The sequence below is a fragment of the Schistocerca piceifrons genome, chromosome 10 (genome assembly GCF_021461385.2).
Source record: "Schistocerca piceifrons isolate TAMUIC-IGC-003096 chromosome 10, iqSchPice1.1, whole genome shotgun sequence".
Classification (NCBI taxonomy): Eukaryota; Metazoa; Arthropoda; class Insecta; order Orthoptera; family Acrididae; genus Schistocerca; species Schistocerca piceifrons.
In genome coordinates, this window is record NC_060147.1 from 129,452,925 (window position 1) to 129,472,589 (window position 19,665).

Consider the following 19,665-nt stretch of genomic DNA (forward strand, 5'->3'; position numbering starts at 1 on the left):
CTCCATACAAATACTTTCAGAAACGACATCCTGACACTTAAATCTGTACTCGATGTTAATAAATTTCTCTTCTTCAGAAACGCTTTCCTTGCCAGTCTACATTTTATATCCTCTCTACTTCGACCATCATCAGTTATTTTGCTCCCCAAATAGCAAAACTCCTTTACTACTTTAAGTGCCTCATTTCCTAATTAATTCCCTCAGCATCACCTGACTTAATTCGACTACATTCCATTATCCTCGTTTTGCTTTTGTTGATGTTCATCTATTATCCTTCTTTCAAGACACTGTCCATTCCGTTCAACTGTTCTTCCACGCCCTTTGCTGTCTCTGTCAGAATTACAATGTCATCGGCGAACCTCAAAGTTTTTATTTCTTCTCCCTGGACTTTTTACATTACATTAATGGTTGTACCATAGATCATGAATACAACATTTCGTAATGGCATGGAACGTATCAGTTTAATGTAAATTTTCTTTAAACAATTACTATTTCATATCTAAAGATTCATCTGTTGAGTAGAAGCAACTGTCATTCAGAAATTCTTTTAATTTGTTTTTAAATTTGTGTGTGTTTGTAGGTGGGGGTATTCAGCCGCCAAGTAATTGCTAAAATACATGGTGAAACCTTCAGCTGTCATTTGTTTTGCACAATTCGCTACTAGTTCGGGTCAGTGACTGTTATCAGGCTTAACTTGGAACGAATAAATCACTATTAGAGATTACACAGTTTACAGGGAAACTGAGGTTACACTTACTGGTGGCATAAACGTTAGGTAACTTGAGCCATTATTTGAACAAAAGTAATTTGTTGTTTCAAGCCGACCATAGTACACAGAAAAATCTCATCATAATAACTGAGTAACACAATTGCCGTCAAGATGCAAGTCCACATTGACAGCGAGTACCACACAGCTAGTAACACATCTGTCGGAAGGTGCGAAATCATGGCTGTAGGGTGGATCAGGAAGAGCAGTCCAGTGAAGTTTCGTGAACTCCTCTCGGTTGGGCACACTTGTATGACGCCTTGCGTTGTCACGGAGAAGTTCGTTTGCCAGAAATCCAGCAGGCGCACACATTTGAGTACCCCTAACATATGGAAAGGACTACCAACAGACTCGCGAGTTGAGCAGCGAGGTGTTTTACTGTGATCCGTCTACCACCTCGAATGTGTTGTAGCTATGAACTTTGCCATTATCTTTGAACTGGAATGGTTTATTAATTACAAATTTCGTGAGTGAATATATGTTTTGCGAGGGTACTGTGAATGTCCCTATCTCAAAAACAAAGGTCTGCAAGGTGATCTTGGGTGAGTTCCAGCTACTATTCTGATTACAACACTGCAGGAGTGACAGCTACGGGCGGCCGGCTGGCACGCTGGAGATCGGACAGCTTTGCGCCACCTTGTTGCGGTGACGAGAGACGGCTCCCCCAACGACTCATCCCGCTTTTGTTGACTGCCAACCCTTATGAATATTTGCGAGCCTTTCGTTTTCCACCAAAACAAACTCGATGACTGCGCTCTGCTTGGAATGCAGCTCGGTTACAGATGTCATTCTGAAGGCTACGTATAATACCGCTACCTATCGGAACTCCACGAAACTATAGTCACTGAAGTGGGAGTATTCCATGGCCCATAACAAATTCCGTATTTTTTCAGCCAATATTGGCCGAGTAAAGAAAGTTCTGAGTTACTTATTGACAAAAAAAGGCACTCCGTCTTCAGGCCACAAGTGGCCTACCGGTACCATCCGACCGCCGTGTCATCCTCAGTTGAGGATGCGGATAGGAGGGGCGTGGGGTCATCACACCGCTCTCCCGGCCGTTATGATGGTATACTTGACCGAAGCCGCTACTATTCGGTCGAGTAGCTCCTCAATTGGCATCACGAGGCTGAGTGCACCCCGAAAAATGGCAACAGCGCATGGCGGCCTGGATGGTCACCCATCCAAGTGCCGACCACGCCCGACAGCGCTTAACTTCGGTGATCTTACGGGAACCTGTGTATCCACTGCAGCAAGGCCGTTGCCCTAGTTATTGACAGCAGCTCGTAATAATACGATCGGTACATGCGCGGTCCAAGGTGTCAGCCAACAATGTCGGTGCTGTCTTTTGGGCAAAAAGCCTTTACAAACGACTACTTTAGACGATCGGTGTAACAGTTTTTTTTTAAAGTTGTTTATACCTGTGTTCTTGTTTCGTTCGAGCTGTTGTAGTGGTCCCTTGTGAATACAGGGGAACTGGTGGACGCGCCAGACAGCGGTTCTGCAACCTGTGGCGAGTGGAGTGTGTCAGAAACGTGGGCCTGGCCGGCCGGCCTCTGCACTGTACAGGACAGCCGGGCTGCAGGCGCCCCGCGTCGCTCGTCGCCTAATTTGCGAACAATGGGCGGCGAAGGCCGCCCGTCCCCCACAGCACGGCCAGCTGGGCCCAGTTTCACTCCACTGAGCAGGCGTCACTGGCTGTCCCGTGATGGGCCCCCGCAGCTGCAGTAGACACGAGCTGCACTCACGCGTAGCAGCTCTCCACGCTACTCTACCCTGTGCGAGACTCTTCATTTCCGAGTGACTACTGCAACCTACATGCTTCTGATTCTGCTTACTGTACTCGTCTCTTGGCCTACTTCTATGGTTTTCACCCTCCACACTTCCCTCCAGTGCTAAATTGGTAATCCCTTGATGCCTCAGAACGTGTCCTACCAGGGGTTGGGACACTTGCGAGGGGGGGCGACACTTGCGAGGGGGGGCGACACTTGCGAGGGGGGGCGACACTTGCGAGGGGGGGCGACACTTGCGAGGGGGGGCGACACTTGCGAGGGGGGGCGACACTTGCGAGGGGGGGCGACACTTGCGAGGGGGGGCGACACTTGCGAGGGGGGGCGACACTTGCGAGGGGGGGCGACACTTGCGAGGGGGGGCGACACTTGCGAGGGGGGGCGACACTTGCGAGGGGGGGCGACACTTGCGAGGGGGGGCGACACTTGCGAGGGGGGGCGACACTTGCGAGGGGGGGCGACACTTGCGAGGGGGGGCGACACTTGCGAGGGGGGGCGACACTTGCGAGGGGGGGCGACACTTGCGAGGGGGGGCGACACTTGCGAGGGGGGGCGACACTTGCGAGGGGGGGCGACACTTGCGAGGGGGGGCGACACTTGCGAGGGGGGGCGACACTTGCGAGGGGGGGCGACACTTGCGAGGGGGGGCGACACTTGCGAGGGGGGGCGACACTTGCGAGGGGGGGCGACACTTGCGAGGGGGGGCGACACTTGCGAGGGGGGGCGACACTTGCGAGGGGGGGCGACACTTGCGAGGGGGGGCGACACTTGCGAGGGGGGGCGACACTTGCGAGGGGGGGCGACACTTGCGAGGGGGGGCGACACTTGCGAGGGGGGGCGACACTTGCGAGGGGGGGCGACACTTGCGAGGGGGGGCGACACTTGCGAGGGGGGGCGACACTTGCGAGGGGGGGCGACACTTGCGAGGGGGGGCGACACTTGCGAGGGGGGGCGACACTTGCGAGGGGGGGCGACACTTGCGAGGGGGGGCGACACTTGCGAGGGGGGGCGACACTTGCGAGGGGGGGCGACACTTGCGAGGGGGGGCGACACTTGCGAGGGGGGGCGACACTTGCGAGGGGGGGCGACACTTGCGAGGGGGGGCGACACTTGCGAGGGGGGGCGACACTTGCGAGGGGGGGCGACACTTGCGAGGGGGGGCGACACTTGCGAGGGGGGGCGACACTTGCGAGGGGGGGCGACACTTGCGAGGGGGGGCGACACTTGCGAGGGGGGGCGACACTTGCGAGGGGGGCGACACTTGCGAGGGGGGCGACACTTGCGAGGGGGGCGACACTTGCGAGGGGGGCGACACTTGCGAGGGGGGCGACACTTGCGAGGGGGGCGACACTTGCGAGGGGGGCGACACTTGCGAGGGGGGCGACACTTGCGAGGGGGGCGACACTTGCGAGGGGGGCGACACTTGCGAGGGGGGCGACACTTGCGAGGGGGGCGACACTTGCGAGGGGGGCGACACTTGCGAGGGGGGCGACACTTGCGAGGGGGGCGACACTTGCGAGGGGGGCGACACTTGCGAGGGGGGCGACACTTGCGAGGGGGGCGACACTTGCGAGGGGGGCGACACTTGCGAGGGGGGCGACACTTGCGAGGGGGGCGACACTTGCGAGGGGGGCGACACTTGCGAGGGGGGCGACACTTGCGAGGGGGGCGACACTTGCGAGGGGGGCGACACTTGCGAGGGGGGCGACACTTGCGAGGGGGGCGACACTTGCGAGGGGGGCGACACTTGCGAGGGGGGCGACACTTGCGAGGGGGGCGACACTTGCGAGGGGGGCGACACTTGCGAGGGGGGCGACACTTGCGAGGGGGGCGACACTTGCGAGGGGGGCGACACTTGCGAGGGGGGCGACACTTGCGAGGGGGGCGACACTTGCGAGGGGGGCGACACTTGCGAGGGGGGCGACACTTGCGAGGGGGGCGACACTTGCGAGGGGGGCGACACTTGCGAGGGGGGCGACACTTGCGAGGGGGGCGACACTTGCGAGGGGGGCGACACTTGCGAGGGGGGCGACACTTGCGAGGGGGGCGACACTTGCGAGGGGGGCGACACTTGCGAGGGGGGCGACACTTGCGAGGGGGGCGACACTTGCGAGGGGGGCGACACTTGCGAGGGGGGCGACACTTGCGAGGGGGGCGACACTTGCGAGGGGGGCGACACTTGCGAGGGGGGCGACACTTGCGAGGGGGGCGACACTTGCGAGGGGGGCGACACTTGCGAGGGGGGCGACACTTGCGAGGGGGGCGACACTTGCGAGGGGGGCGACACTTGCGAGGGGGGCGACACTTGCGAGGGGGGCGACACTTGCGAGGGGGGCGACACTTGCGAGGGGCGACACTTGTGAGGAGACCCGGCCGAACAGGTAGCAGGCGGTCTATAGGGACACCAAACAGGTTCACTACTGCTGTGGAGACCAACCACCAGAAACAACTTAGTTCAATTTCTTCTGTTTACGCCGAAGAAGTAGAGCCGCTGTTCAGTCAAGGAGACGACATCGTCTCGTCACTGCCGTCACACAGGAGTGGAAAACGATCGCTGCAACGCATCAGGCAAAAAAGCATGGGATCTACACAAGATCCGACTGATTCTGCAGCATTTGTGTGTAGAGCATTTTAGAAACAATGTCTGTCTGAGTGGACGATGAATACATCTTGTTTCAAGACTGTTGTACATAGTACGGCATAGTCAGTGCGTACACAAGTTTCCCACTAGAGCGCGCCCCGCTAAGCACAACAGTGCAGGCGCAGAGCTCGTCCGTCTCCGCACTACGAGATGGCGCTGCCTTAGAGACGGACCAAATTCTGCTTCTGCCGATCCGCGTATTAATATGTAATGCAGCCAATGAGATTGCTGCTAACGTAGAACCTTTTCTCCTCACGGATCACACTCGCGCAGTGATACCTGAACGCGCGAGGTATTATAATGAGTGTACAGACCTCCGATTAGTCAGTCTGCGTCAGTCTGTACCTGTCTGCATTTGTCTGTACCAGTCTGCAGTCAAGTTTCACTCTGCGCCTAATAAGATTACCATATTCCTGTACATAGCCATGAAGAGAAATGTAGAGACACTTTGTCAAGTATCAGAGATATGTGAGAATAAGATTAATGTACCAAGACCAAAGGAACTTCAGATTGTCAAGTGTAAATAGCATCCAGAATCAAGTTACGTAAGGTTTATGCTTGTTACTATTTTAATAAATGTGTGTGAAAATTAATCAAGTTCTGTTTAAAGTTGGTCACCGTCAATCTGCTACTCTAAGCGTGCAAGTGGCATTTCTATCGTCTGACATAACGGCAGAAGATAAACACGCCACGATAAGACCACGAGACATATTGCTGACACTCGCCTACTTTGTTAGAATGACAAGTCAACAAGTCAAATAATCTGATGGTGTGTGTACTGAAGGTCTTGCAGTACGCACACCACAAATATATAAAATGCATTCCTTAACGCTAATTCTATTTTGTCTAAAACTGACATGGTGGGACCATGGCTGTGTACAATTAATGTAGGTTGATTTTTACAAAGAAGAAGACAGCAACCAGCCACTATTAATACTCCTATGTATTTAACTAAATAGCGCCGTAACCGGTTTCGAACTGACTAGTTCATCATCAGACTGCTGTTCACGAGGTTTGCAAGATACGCTTTACATAATCGTCAGTGAACAGCCGTCTGATGATGAACTTGTAAATTCGAAACCGGTTACAGCGCCATTTACTTAAATAAATAGCAGTATTAATAGTGGCTGTTTGCTGTCTTCTTCTTTGTAAGAATAAACCTACATTAACGCTAATTGCTAGCAGGACTCACATTAGATCTCAGTACACTTCCCTGCGAGGTTCGGGAAAAACTGAGGTTTATTTCGAAATAATTAAAGAAAAAAGTTTCTATCGAGAACCAAATTCTTTAGTTGGCTCCTCTCAATATATGGTAAAAGGTTACCACTCCTATCATTTCTGGGTGAGGGGTTGAAAGATGGAAAACATTTTAGGTTTCTATACTTTCTGTAAAATACATCGTTAAGTATGAGATTGAGCGAAAGTTATGTCCTACGTAGGATTAATCAGAACAAAAATTCCAATGAAAAAGGTCTAACGTATAACTGTGCTGTAACTAATGGTTGACATGACATCGTGGGGGGGAAAAAATCAACTCCGATTTCTAATTTGACTAAGGCCACTCTTCCTTGCCCAAAAAAATTCTGAAATAATGTAAGCTGGCTGCACTGGAGGAGTGTGAATGTCCCTCGGCAGCTGCCCGGGCCGGCACAAGCCGAGCGCTCAGTCGCACCATGTGGCAGCAGGTAGTGGTGCAGCATTTGCGACACACCCTGTGCCGATCCCCCAGCATCGCTGATTTCTCACAAGTGTCGCCACATTCCAGCTCCTCACAAGTGTCGCCACATTCCAGCTCCTCACAAGTGTCGCCACATTCCAGCTCCTCACAAGTGTCGCCACATTCCAGCTCCTCACAAGTGTCGCCACATTCCAGCTCCTCACAAGTGTCGCTTCTCCCAAGTGTCTATAGCTCGTCCTACCAATCGATCCCTTCTTCTGCCCTGGCTGTGCCACAAATTTCTCTTCTCCCCTGTTCTGTTCAGTACCTCCTCATTCTGTAAGGTTGCTACAATTTCGCTCCTTACAAGCACTCATCTACATACTTTGCCATGATCCACAACCACAATTAGGTATCAATTGATAGGTTGTACATCGTATAGATGAATATTTAAGGAGACTGACATTGTCACGTATGCCTTGTAAATAATTGTTAACGCCTTTGCATGAAAGGTGATGGGATGTCTTTATTATCAAAACGGCATAATGAATGATTGTCTATACTAGTAGATGTTGGAATGCCAGTGCAGCTGAAACGTTAGGCGGAACTCAAGCCCTGGGTGGAACGCCCGCAAAGATGTGTTGGTCCTGTTTAAACATAGGAAGTAGCAAGACGGACGTTAGGGGCACCTGAGCGCTGGAGCACAATAGAGTCACGGTCGGCAGATTTGTAGCGGGACTGGAACGATAAGCAGGAACTCTGCAAATCTTGGACGCAGCTGAGAGGAACGAGCAAGCGACATCTTGGAAATCAAGCACGCTGAGTTAGTTCCGAGGAGTTTTACTCTGAAGCGTACCATTGTACGAGTACAGGTATTCCCTCACGACAAAAGACTAAAACATGGCTGGTTGGCGTTCGGAAGAATCTGTAGAGAGGGAGAATATTCCGGGGTTTCGAGAATATGATTCGCCTTCTGCAGTTACGAGCGAGGGGAGCCGAGTCTTGCTGGCAAGCCAGTGGTGAAATGGTCTTCAGTTTTTGAGCGCCCGTATGTGAAGGTCGCTCAGTATCAGCTTTGTTGATACAGGCGGACTTGCTGTCTTTGCTCTCGGGAGAATTTACAGTTAGAACGGAAAGGCACTGCACTGCTGAGAACTTATACGATTCTGGACTTCGCCTGCGGGTTGGAAATCGTCGTTGAGTACACAGCGATCAGTGATTGAGAGCACTACTTCTGCCTATTCTTACTTTGAGATGTTATTTGAACTCCGTCGTTGTGGCTGGGAGTTCGCGTTTCTCGTCTGTAGAACACCGAGAGGAGCCGACGGTATTAAAGCATATTAGTCAGAGGGCCGCCTTCTGCCGTCCTAGTATTTGAAAGAGTTTTTTTTGTGGTAGTTCTTCCACCGTTGCAGACATGTACAAGAACAGTCACGCCAAAGAACTGGTCGCAGTACATACGGTGATACTGCTAATTGCTTCGGCTTATTAGGGCTGTAAAGCTAAACAGCTGTGTTGACGCTAGTTTATTTCCACAGAGGTTCCACACAACCGTAGATCATTTTCGAAAGTAGTGCGCTCTAGTGTTTGCTACATAGATTATGTCAGTCATTTCGAGCTATTTATGTTAGATCGCGTGGCCATAAAAAGGGACAAAGTTGGGCAATTGATCAGCAATTTTTAGTCAGGAAATATAGACAATTGTAATATAAAGGATTGTTTTTTAATCTACAATAAATATACAATGAGAAACAACGTTTATCATTTAGTATTATTAGTTGCCTTAATGATTCATTTATGTTGAGGTTGTAATTTATATGCTAAAGAGCATTAAGAGATCCTAAGATCTGCCTCAGGGGATAGTCAGACACGGCCAAATCATCATTTTAGTGTTCAATATTTTACGTCGCTCACATGTATCTTACACCTGCCTGTAGTAGCATCTTGGAATTAGCTACCTAATCTACCCAACTAATCTTCAGCATTCTTCTGTAGCACCGCATTTCGAAAGGTTCTATTATCTTCTTGTCTGAACTGTTTATCGTCCATGTTCTCCTTCCATACATGGCTATACTCCATATAAATACTTTAAGAAAGGACTTCCTGACACTTAAATCTATACTCGATGTTAACAAATTTCTCTTCTTGAGAAACGCTTTCCTCCCTACCGCCAGTCTACATTTAATATCCTTCCTACTTCGACCATCATCAACTACTTTGCTTCCCAAATAGCGAAACTCATCCACTACTTTGAGCGTCTCATTTACTAATCTAATTCCCTCAGCATCGCCTAGATTTAATTCGATTACATTCTATTATCCTTGTCTTTCTTTTATTGATGTTCATTTATGTCCTCTTTGCAAGACACTGTCTATTCCGTTCAAGTGCTCTTCCAAGTCCTTTGCTGTGTCTGAGAGAATTACAGTGTCATCAGCAAACTTTAAAGTTTTTATTTCTTGTTCCCCGACTTTAATTCCCACTCAACATTTTCTTTTGTTTCCTTTACTGCTTGCTCAATACACAGATTGAATAACATCGGGGAGAAGCTACAACCCTGTCTCACTCCCTTCCCAACCACTGCTTCCCTTTCATACCCCTCGACTCTTGTAACTGCCACCTGGTTTCTGTACAAGTTGTAAATAGTCTTTCTCTCCCTGTATTTTACCCCTGCTTCGCTCAGAATTTCAAAGAGACTATTCTAGTCCACATTGTCAAAAGCTTTCTCTAAACCTACAAATGCTATAAACGTAGGTTTGGTTTTACTTAACCTCTCTTCTATGAGAAGTCTCAGTGTCGGTACTGCCTCGCGTGTTGCTACATTTCTCCTGAATCCAAACAGATCTTCCCCGAGGTCGGCTTCTACCAGTTTTTCCATTCTTTTGAACAGGATTCGCGTTAGTATTTTCGAACCGTGACTTATTAAACTGATAGTTCGGTAATTTTCACATCTGTCACAACATGCTTTCTTTGGAATTGGAATTAATTTATTCTTGTCGAAGTCTGAGGGCGTTTCATCTGTCTGATACACCTTGCTCACCAGATGGAAGAGTTTTGTCATGACCGGCTCTCCCAAGTCTATCAGTAGCTCTAATGGAATGCTGTCTACTACTGGGGCCTTGTTTCGACTTCAGTCTTTCAGTGCATGACCATATACCGGGTGATCAAAAAGTCAGTATAAATTTGAAAACTTAATAAACCACGGAATAATGAAGATAGAGGGGTGAAAATTGACACACATGCTTGGAATCACATGGGGTTTTATTATAACCAAAATGCAGGATTTCGCTCCGCCCCATATTGGTAGACGCGTGAAAGATCTCTTGCGCGCGTCGTTTGGTGGTGATCGTGTGCTCAGCCGCCACTTTCGTCACGCTTGGCCTCCCAGGTCCCCAGACCTCAGTCCGTGCGATTATTGGCTTTGGGGTTACCTGAAGTCGCAAGTGTATCGTGATCGACCGACATCTCTAGGGATGCTGAAAGACAACATCCGACGCCAATGCCTCACCATAACTCCGGACATGCTTTACAGTGCTGTTCGCAACATTATTCCTCGACTAGAGCTATTGTTGAGGAATGATGATGGACATATTGAGAATTTTCTGTAAAGATCATCATCTTTGCTTTGTCTTACTTTGTTATGTTAACTATTGCTATTCTGATCAGATGAAGCGCCATCTGTCGGGCATTGTTTGAACTTTTATATTTGTTTGGTTCTAATAAAACCCCATGTCATTCCAAGCATGTGTGTCAATTTGTAGCTCTTTATCTACATTATTCCGTAATTTATTCAGTTTTCAAATTTATACAGACTTTTTGATGACCCGGTATTCATGTAGAATGGATACGCGTAATCCGAAACCACTTTCAATACGTGAAAATTTAGTTTGTGAAGAACAAAGGATCTTCTTTCTGAAGCAATCGGCTATTAATAGATCGAGTGGTCTCATACTATGTATGGAAAGAACGGAGAATTCAGTAGATCTGTATTACACTTCCTTCGAAGCGCGCGACTATTTCCAGAAGTGAAGTGCCTCGCATTGGTAAACGTATACGGGTCACGTTTCCACGCGGCGTAATTTGATTTGCGCGCCGTCAGAGAGGGAGGGAGGGTGTTGCCTGGTCGGCAGTGGTGCTGCGCGCGTCAGCGGATCTGCTTGTTTACGGCGCTGCCGAGACGCCAGCAGCGGTTTTCGCGTTTTTTGCTGCGCGCGGGTCTCGGGTTACGCCAAGACGCAGTCGGCCAGGCCCGCCACTTGGCCGCACGGCGCTGCACATCCTGTTTCCCTCGCCTACCGCGCTCTCCAGCTCGCCGCCTCCACATCCGCGCACCGTTACCATGCTACACCACCCGTCTCTCCAGCTGCGGTACGCAGCGCTTTCCAGCACACACCTTCCAGTCAGGTCACTGTGCCCGCCTGCTCGACAGCGTATTGGTCCACCTTCGGGACGCAGTGTAGCAGAGATTCTGCTTGGCACAGATCCGCCAAGGAAGTTTACGGAGGTGTGTGGTAACGGGTAGATCACTCAGTTGGCCGGAATTATCGGGCAGTTCGCTTGTGGGTGCGGATTTGCCGTCCAGTAGCGTCCCAGATACGCTCCACCGGATTAAAAAAAAAATGGTTCAAATGGCTCTGAGCACTATGGGACTCAACAACTGAGGTCATCAGTCCCCTAGAACTACTTAAACGTAACTAACCTAAAGACATCACACACATCCATGCCCGAGTTAGGATTTGCACCTGCGACCGTAGCGGTTGCGCGATTCCAGACTGAAGCGCCTAGAAGCGCTCGGCCACATCAGCCGGCCACCGGATTCAGATCAGGCGAATATGGTGGTCACGGCATCAAACTATAGTGCTGCTCAAACCACCGTATCACTACCCCGCCTTGCCGTGTGACTAGGGCCTCCTGTCGGGTAGACCGTTCGCCTGGTGCAAGTCTTTCGATTTGACGTCACATCGGCGACTTGCGCGTCGTCGAGGATGAAATGATGATAATTAGGACAACACAACACCCAGTCCCTGAGCGGAGAAAATCTCCGACCCAGCCGGGAATCGAACCCGGGGCCTTAGGATTGACATTCTCTCGCGCTGACCACTCAGCTACCAGGGGCGGACACTACCCGCCTTGTGACACTGATAATTATCGGGACGAAGGCTTATATATATATATATATATATATATATATATATATATATATATATATATATATATATATATATATCTCAATTAATTCAAGAGAAGCACTTCACAAATTGAGAAAGTCAGTAACGCATTGGTTCAACTCTGGCACTTACGCAGGCAGTTATTGGCGATGGCTTTGATTCATAGACTGATAAAGTCCTCCTCAGGGATATCGTGTCACATTCTGTCCAGTTCGCACGTTAGATGGTCAAGATACCGACGTTGTTGCAGGACCCTGCCCATAACGCTACAAACGTTCTCCATTGGGAAGAGAGGTACGGTTTGGCAAACACTAAGACACGCAGAAGAAATTCTCGCTGTGTGTGGGGACTGGCATTATCTTGGTGGAATTGAAGCTCGAGGTGGACTGCCATGAAGAACAGCAAAAGTGGACGTAGAACATCGTCGACGTATCTCTGTGCTGTAATGAACGATTCCTGCTTATGGAAGCAAATGGCATCCCAGACCACCATTCCTGGCTGTCGCGTCGTACGGTGGACGAGAGGCAGGTTGGTGTCCCACCACTGTCAGGGACGTCTGCAGACACGTTTTTGCTGCTTATCCGGGGCTTAAGCAGAAGTCGAATCCTGCCTAGTTATCAAAGATGGGGGTCTATGAAACCTGCTTCTCGGATAGCTAGACAATTCAAGCAAATCGTGTTGATGAGTTTTATTATGGAAAGTACATGACAGTTCTGAACTTTGTATTAAACAGACGTGTCGCAAGCAAAGGGCAGCAGAGAAAACAAACGATGTTCTTCAGTATACAGGGTGGTCCATTGATAATGACCGGGCCAAATATCCCACGAAATAAGCGTCAAACGAAAAAACTACAAAGAACGAAACTCTTCTTGCTTGAAGGGGGAAACCAAATGACGCTATGATTGGCCCGCTAGATGGCGCTGCCATAGGTCAAACGGATATCAACTGCGTATTTTTTTATATAGGAACACCCATTTTTATTACATATTCGTGTAGTATGTAAAGAAATATGAATGTTTTAGTTGGACCACTTTTTCCACTTTGCGATAGATGGCGCTGTAATAGTCACAAACATATGGCTCACAATTTTAGACTAACAGTTGGTAACAGGTAGGCTATTTAAATTAAAATACAAAACGTAGGTATCTTTGAACATTTTATTTCGGTTGTTCCAATATGATACAAGTACCTTTTTGAACTTGTCATATCTGAGAAAGTATGCTGTTACAGCGTGATTACCTGCAAATACCACATTAATGCAATAAATGCTCAAAATGATGTCCGTCAACCTCAATGCATATGGCAATACGTGTAACGACATTCGTCTCAGCAGCGAGTAGTTCGCCTTTCGTAATGTTCGCACATGCATTGACAATGCGCTGACGCATGTTGTCAGGCGTTGTCGGTGGATCGCGATAGCAAATATCTTTCAACTTTCCCTACAGAAAGAAATCCGGGGACGTCAGATTCGGTTAACGTGCGGGCCACGGTATGGTGCTTCGACGACCAATCCACCTGTCATGAAATATGGTATTCAATACCGCTTCAACCGCACGCGAGTTACGTGCCGGACATCCATCATGTTGGAAGTACATCGCCATTCTGTCATGCAGTGAAACATCTTGTAGTAACATCGGTAGAACATTACGTAGGAAATCAGGATACATTGCACCATTTAGATTGCCATCGATAAAATGGGGGCCAATTATCCTTCCTCCCATAATGCCGAACAACACATTAACCCGCCGAGGTCGCTGATGTTCCACTTGTCGCAGCCATCCTGGATTTTCCGTTGCCCAATAGTGCATATTATGCCGGTTTACGTTACCGTTGTTAGTGAATGACGCTTCGTCGATAAATAGAAGGCGTGCAAAAAATCTGTCATCGTCCCGTAATTTCTCTCGTGTCCAGTGGCAGAACTGTACACGACGTTCAAAATCGCCGCCATGCAATTTCTGGTGCATAGAAATATGGTACAGGTGCAATCGATATTGATGTAGCATTCTTAACGCCGACGTTTTTGAGATTCCCGATTCTCGCGCAATTTGTCTGCTACTGATCTGCGGATTAGCAGCGACAGCAGCTAAAACACCTACTTGGGCATCATCATTTGTTGCAGGTCGTGGTTGAAGTTTCACATGTGGCTGAATACTTCATGTTTCCTTAAATAACATAACTATCCGGCGAACGGTCCGGACACTTGGATGGTGTCGTCCAGGATACCGAGCAGCATACATAGCACACGGTCGTTGGGCATTTCGATCACAATAGCCATACATGAACACGTTTATCGACATTTTCCGCTATTGGTACACGGTCCATTTTAACACGGACAACGTATCACGAAGCAAATATCGCCCGCACTGGCGGAATGTTACGCGATACGATGTACTTATACGTTTGCAACTATTACAGCGCCATCTATCACAAAGCGAAAAAAAGTGGTCCAACTAAAAGATTCGTATTTCTTTACGTACTACACGAATATGTAAAAAAAATGGTGGGTTCCTATTTGTAAAAACGCGGTTGATATCCGTTTGACCTATGGCAGCGCCATCTAGCGGGCCAACCATAGCGCCATCTGGTTTCCCCCTTCAAACTAGACGAGTTTCGTTCTTTGTAGTTTTTTCGTCTGATACTTATTTCGTGAGATATTTGGCTCGCTCACTATAAATGGACCACCCTGTACACAATTCCTAAGTAGCTGGTCTTGAAGTGCCATAATTTTGACGCTGCTGTAGAACCGGGCAGCGGCCTGTCGGGCGCGGCGCTTATGCCGTCTTCGCACAGAGGCCGCTGCCGTCGCGTTGTCGTCCTGGAGAGGCGTCGGTGCCATTGGCTGACGTCTTCTTCACAGCCCTCTCTGCTCTCTCGTTTTCGACTGGCGTGCCGGCGCTTGACTTTACGCCATTACATCAGGAGCAGGACTCATCACTGAAAACAATTCTTCTAGAACTAGTGAGCTTCCAGGACCGAAGACATGGGATACCAACCTGACGGTCGCCCGACATACGGCCCGACAACCAGTGGTGCCATTTCATCTCATACCACGACCCATTTGTACGTCGACGATACTGTACGCCCAGTTTTTTTGCCCTTCATGGCAAGCCGTCCTGGGCTTACATTTCAGCAAGATAATGCCCACCCACACACGGTGCCACTTTCTACTGCTTGTCTCCTTGCTTGCCGAACACTAGCTCGGCCAGCAAGAACGCCGAATCTCTATGCACGAGGGAGAGTCAAATGGACACCTTAAATTTGTAATAACAAGTCGAAATCTCGCGCCGTAATCCTGTAAGTTGGTAAGCGTGCTACAAACAACGTGCAGAATGCCCTGTAGGTGGCAGCATAGTGCAGATGCACACATACCGTCGCAGTGTCAGCATAAAGATGGCCGCCCCACTTGCGACTTGCACCAGGGAAGAACAGCGTTCTGTTATTCGGTTTTTGCGTAGTGAAGGTTGAAACCTATTGAAATTCATCGACGAATGAAGGTTCGTTACGGTGGTGCATGTTTGTCACAGCAGCAAGTCTACGAATGGAGCAGGAAGTTCGCAAATGGCGTGACTTCAGTGGAAGATACTCCTCGTCCAGGTCACGCACAACGAGTTGTGACACCACAGGACATTGCAGCCGTTGAAGCAATAGTGAAGGAAATCCGCCGAGTGGCTTTGAATGACATTGCAGCATTTTTACAGATTAGTCATGGGTCGGCACACCACATTGTGGACGTTGTGCTCCAGTTTCACAAAGTGTCTGTAAGATGGTTGCCACGGCAGCTGATTCCTGAAATGAGAGAACGACCTGTTGATGCTTGTGAAGAACTTCTTCGGCGCTTTGAACGAGAAGGTGATGGCTTCCTTGCAAGAATCGTTACTAGGGACGAAACCTGGGCTCACTTCCACCAACCGGAAACGAAGAGAGCGAGGAAGGAATGGCGCCATTCCTCACCACCAAAACCAAAGTAGTTTCGAACAGAACCATCACCAGGGAAGGTTATGCTGACTCTCTTTTCGGACGAAAAAGGCGTCATTTTGGAGCATTACATGCCTAGAGGGACCACTGTCACCAATGCATCATACACAGATCTCCTAAAAAATCATCTGCAACCTGCAATCAAATCAAAGCGATGTCGTTAGCTGTCAGCAGGTGTCTTTTTGCAACATGACAAAGCAAGGCCCCACACTGCCCGTTCAACAGTTGTAACTGTCACAGACCTGCATTTTGAGTGTCTTCCTCATCCACCATACTCACCAGACCTTGCCCCAAGTGATCATATGTTTGGACCACTCAAAGACGCAATGGGAGGAAAGAAGTTCCGTTCTGATGAAGAGGTACACCACGCGGTGCGTGAGTGGTTGCGCGGACTAACAAAAGAATTTTGTTCTAAAGTATTTTATGCACTTTGTAAGGGCTGGAGGACTTGCACTGAGCGTGGTGGAGATTATGTTCAAAAGTGACACAGTTTTGTATCACTTCTCAACAATAAATAATATTTAAAAAAAAAAATATTTAAGGTTTTCATTTGACTCACCCTCGTGCATCACATCTACCGACTTGCGTCCCATTCGGAGATTTTGTTCGTGGTCCGCCCCAATAGCTGAACGGTCAGCGCGTTGGAATGCCACGCACGGGGGCCCGGGTTCGATTCCCGGCTAGGGTGGGACTGGGTATTTTCTCATCATCATTTCATCCCCATTGTCGACACGCAAGTCGCCCAGTGTGGCGTCGCACTCAACAAGACCTGCACTTGGCGGCCGAACTTCCCGCCTGAGAATTCCCGGCCACTGACGCATACGATCATTTCCATTTCCAATTTGTTCGCCGGCCGGAGTGACCGAGCGGTTCTAGGCGCTACAGTCTGGAACCGCGCGACCGCAGTTTCGAATCCTGCCTTGGGAATGGATGTGTGTGATGTCCTTAGGTTAGTTAGGTTTAAGTAGTTCTAAGTTCTAGAGGTCTGATGGCCTCAGAAGTCCCATAGCGCTCAGAGCCACTTGAACCAAATTGTTCGTGGTGCATTTTCCTTTTTTTCCCCCGAAAGTAAGTTCCGCGGTAATTTCGGCAACATGCTACGTGAGGCTGAACCAGTAGGAGGTAAGTATGATCTCTACGGTAGAAGCAGAACTTGTAAGGGGCCATATTGGATTTCGTCGTTTCAGCTTGAAGCCCATATTTGGTAAGCTTTATATTACAACTTAAATCGTGTGACTATATGCCGTTCGAAGTACAGCTCTCGGAGCATGCCTCGAAAACGCGTCGTTATTGGTAGGATTTGCTGTAATAAAGTGACGGAAAACGTCACACTAGTGGTTAAAGAATTTTCATGTAGGGTTAGTTTCGTGTTACTACTTGCCTGTTACGAAAATACGCAGTTTTAAAGGTTGGGTTGGGTTGTTTGGGGGAAAGAGACCAAACAGCGAGGTCATAGATGTCATCGGATTAGAGAAGGACGGGGAAGGAAGTCGGCCGTGCCCTTTCAGAGGAACCATCCAGGGATTTTCCTGGAGCGATTTAGGGAAATCACGGAAAACCTAAATCAGGATGGCCGGCCTCGGGATTGAACCGTCGTCCTCCCGAATGCGAGTCCAGTGTGGCAGTTTTAAGGGAATGGCGCACTGAAGATTCATCACGAACGCGTTGTTCGTAGTAGGATTTGTTATAATGAATTATTTAATAATGTAGTAGCCATTAAAATCTTCAGAAGATCGAAAATACAAAGTTTATTTTATGGAAGTTCAGTGTAGTGCAGTAGATAGAAGTGCAGAATTACGAAATAACGCGTAGCCGTTTTCTGAAAGGTTGTGGTATTTTCTTATTAAATTGATAGAAATATTTTCTGTAATATTCAATACTGCGGAAAAATAAGTGCGCTCTCTGTGATGAGTAAGTCTGTCCAATTCTGCGAAGTTTAATAAGCTTCTATCATTACTGATTGGACATGGAACTTATTTAAGTATGTCTACCATACGGACAAGGGAGGAAAATCATGCTTCAAGAGAGCTGACGTAGAGAATTTTACACGAATCCACTTTTGTAAACAAAGCGCGCGGTTTGCGAACGAAATTCAGCAGACGACTGCCGCTGGAGAGTGCTGAAAGTACACAATCGCGTTAGCCAGCTCGTCACGAATGACGTGGGCGCGCTGCCTTGTGAGGTTGGTGTTACTGACCTCATTCGCATCAACGTCAGCTGCCCCCTCCCGTGTGAGGACGGCATAAGGACGCCTGTATGCGAGGCCCAGTTCACACAGAAATGGCGTGGCGTTGTTTCGCGCCACCTCCCTGTTAACAAATGGACCAGTCGACAAGAGATGGATGGTGTGACAGGGACGCGTCGCTTCGTGGTCCGCCACACCCGTCTCTGTAGGCAGTTTCTCAGCAAAACTTTTACTTTTCGCATAAAAAAAGACAAAAACACTTCTTTGGGATTCGCGCCGCGCGCTTTCTCCACCATGTCGTCTCTCTCATTCGATTTTGAGGAAGCCACACGGCAAAAATAAATAAAATAAAAAAATAGACAGTTATTGTGATACGTCCAAATAAGTAAAGTACCGGGCATATTTTGAAAAGTTGGCCGTGAAGAACGTACTCGCTGGCCAGTTTAAGTGTGGTTGATTTTCGGGCTTAGGTTGCTGTGCACGAAACATAGCCAAGATATCGATGTTGTGTTTAACGGTGCAAAGAGAGCGATACCTATTTCCAGTCTCGAGTAAATAAGAGATATATTCTGATGTTTGGTTGACGTTGCGGCCGCGCGCTAAGCAGATTTGTGGCTCTTGTGTATGTGGATTACGAAGTGAGTTACAATCACATTTTAGGTTAATATTGCATTAATAATTGTCTTCGTTTTACAACTTGAGGTAGACGATCAAAGATCCAGCGGCAGAGTTGGCTATACAGGGTATAAGAATTACAGACGTTCTAAGTTACAGTATAACCTACCTTTCAAAAAAAAAATGGCATTAGCCCTCCTCACAACCTGAAAACAAGGTGGACACCTGCGTTGTCAACTCAAACCATAAAATATGGATCATCATAAGCCTATCACAAGCCGGTGCATCCACCGTTCCCGAGGTACAGTTACGAAATAAAGCCGCTGTCATCACCTACCAAAGATGATATTTACTTACAGCCTAATGCTCAGCACCAACGACACGATAAAACCTTTGACAAATGCCTGTCTGGTACTATCCCATTCTAATTTGAAACTACCTCTATGCTGCAATCTGAACGGAAATAGCATGCGTAAATCCACTGTCACTAGGTAAAATATGTTGCTGGTTGGTGCTTAAGGAGGATATCGGTAAAGTGTGCCCAGAAGTGCCCTTTCGTTGGCGGATGTAACACGGGTGTTTCACGTTGAAGAAAAAGGGTGGTTGCTATCAAATTTAGGAGACAGAGATATATTGTGCCTTGAAAGAGGAGTGCGTCGCGTTTTAAATGAGAGGACGGAAGTGTGTATAGAGCATTTCTGGGCAACTACAGCGATATTAAACAAAACCTGACGTTTTAATTTCACAGCACGGGCATATGATTAGTGATACTGAACAGTTCAAATTCCTAGGTGTTCTGACAGATAGTAAGCTGTCGTGGAAGGCCCACGTTCAGGATCTTGTTCAAAGACTTAATACTGCTATTTTTACTATT

General features: G+C 48.5%; 2 protein-coding genes and 1 pseudogene across 3 annotated transcripts in view; 1 reads left to right on the forward strand and 2 right to left on the reverse strand.

Moving 5' to 3' along the window:
* LOC124718760 (loricrin-like) overlaps positions 1–4,916 on the forward strand; it is a 34,490-nt gene extending 29,574 nt beyond the window's left edge. Inside the window, exon 3 of the mRNA XM_047244374.1 lies at positions 3,840–4,916. Within this exon, the coding sequence (XP_047100330.1) occupies positions 3,840–4,916 (1,077 nt within the window). The remainder of the gene's footprint in view (positions 1–3,839) is intronic.
* Positions 1–19,665, reverse strand: part of LOC124718828 (protein draper) — a 403,131-nt gene that overhangs the window by 317,189 nt on the left and 66,277 nt on the right. The gene's annotated exons all lie outside the window — the stretch shown is intronic.
* Positions 1,912–2,029, reverse strand: LOC124719252 (annotated as a pseudogene).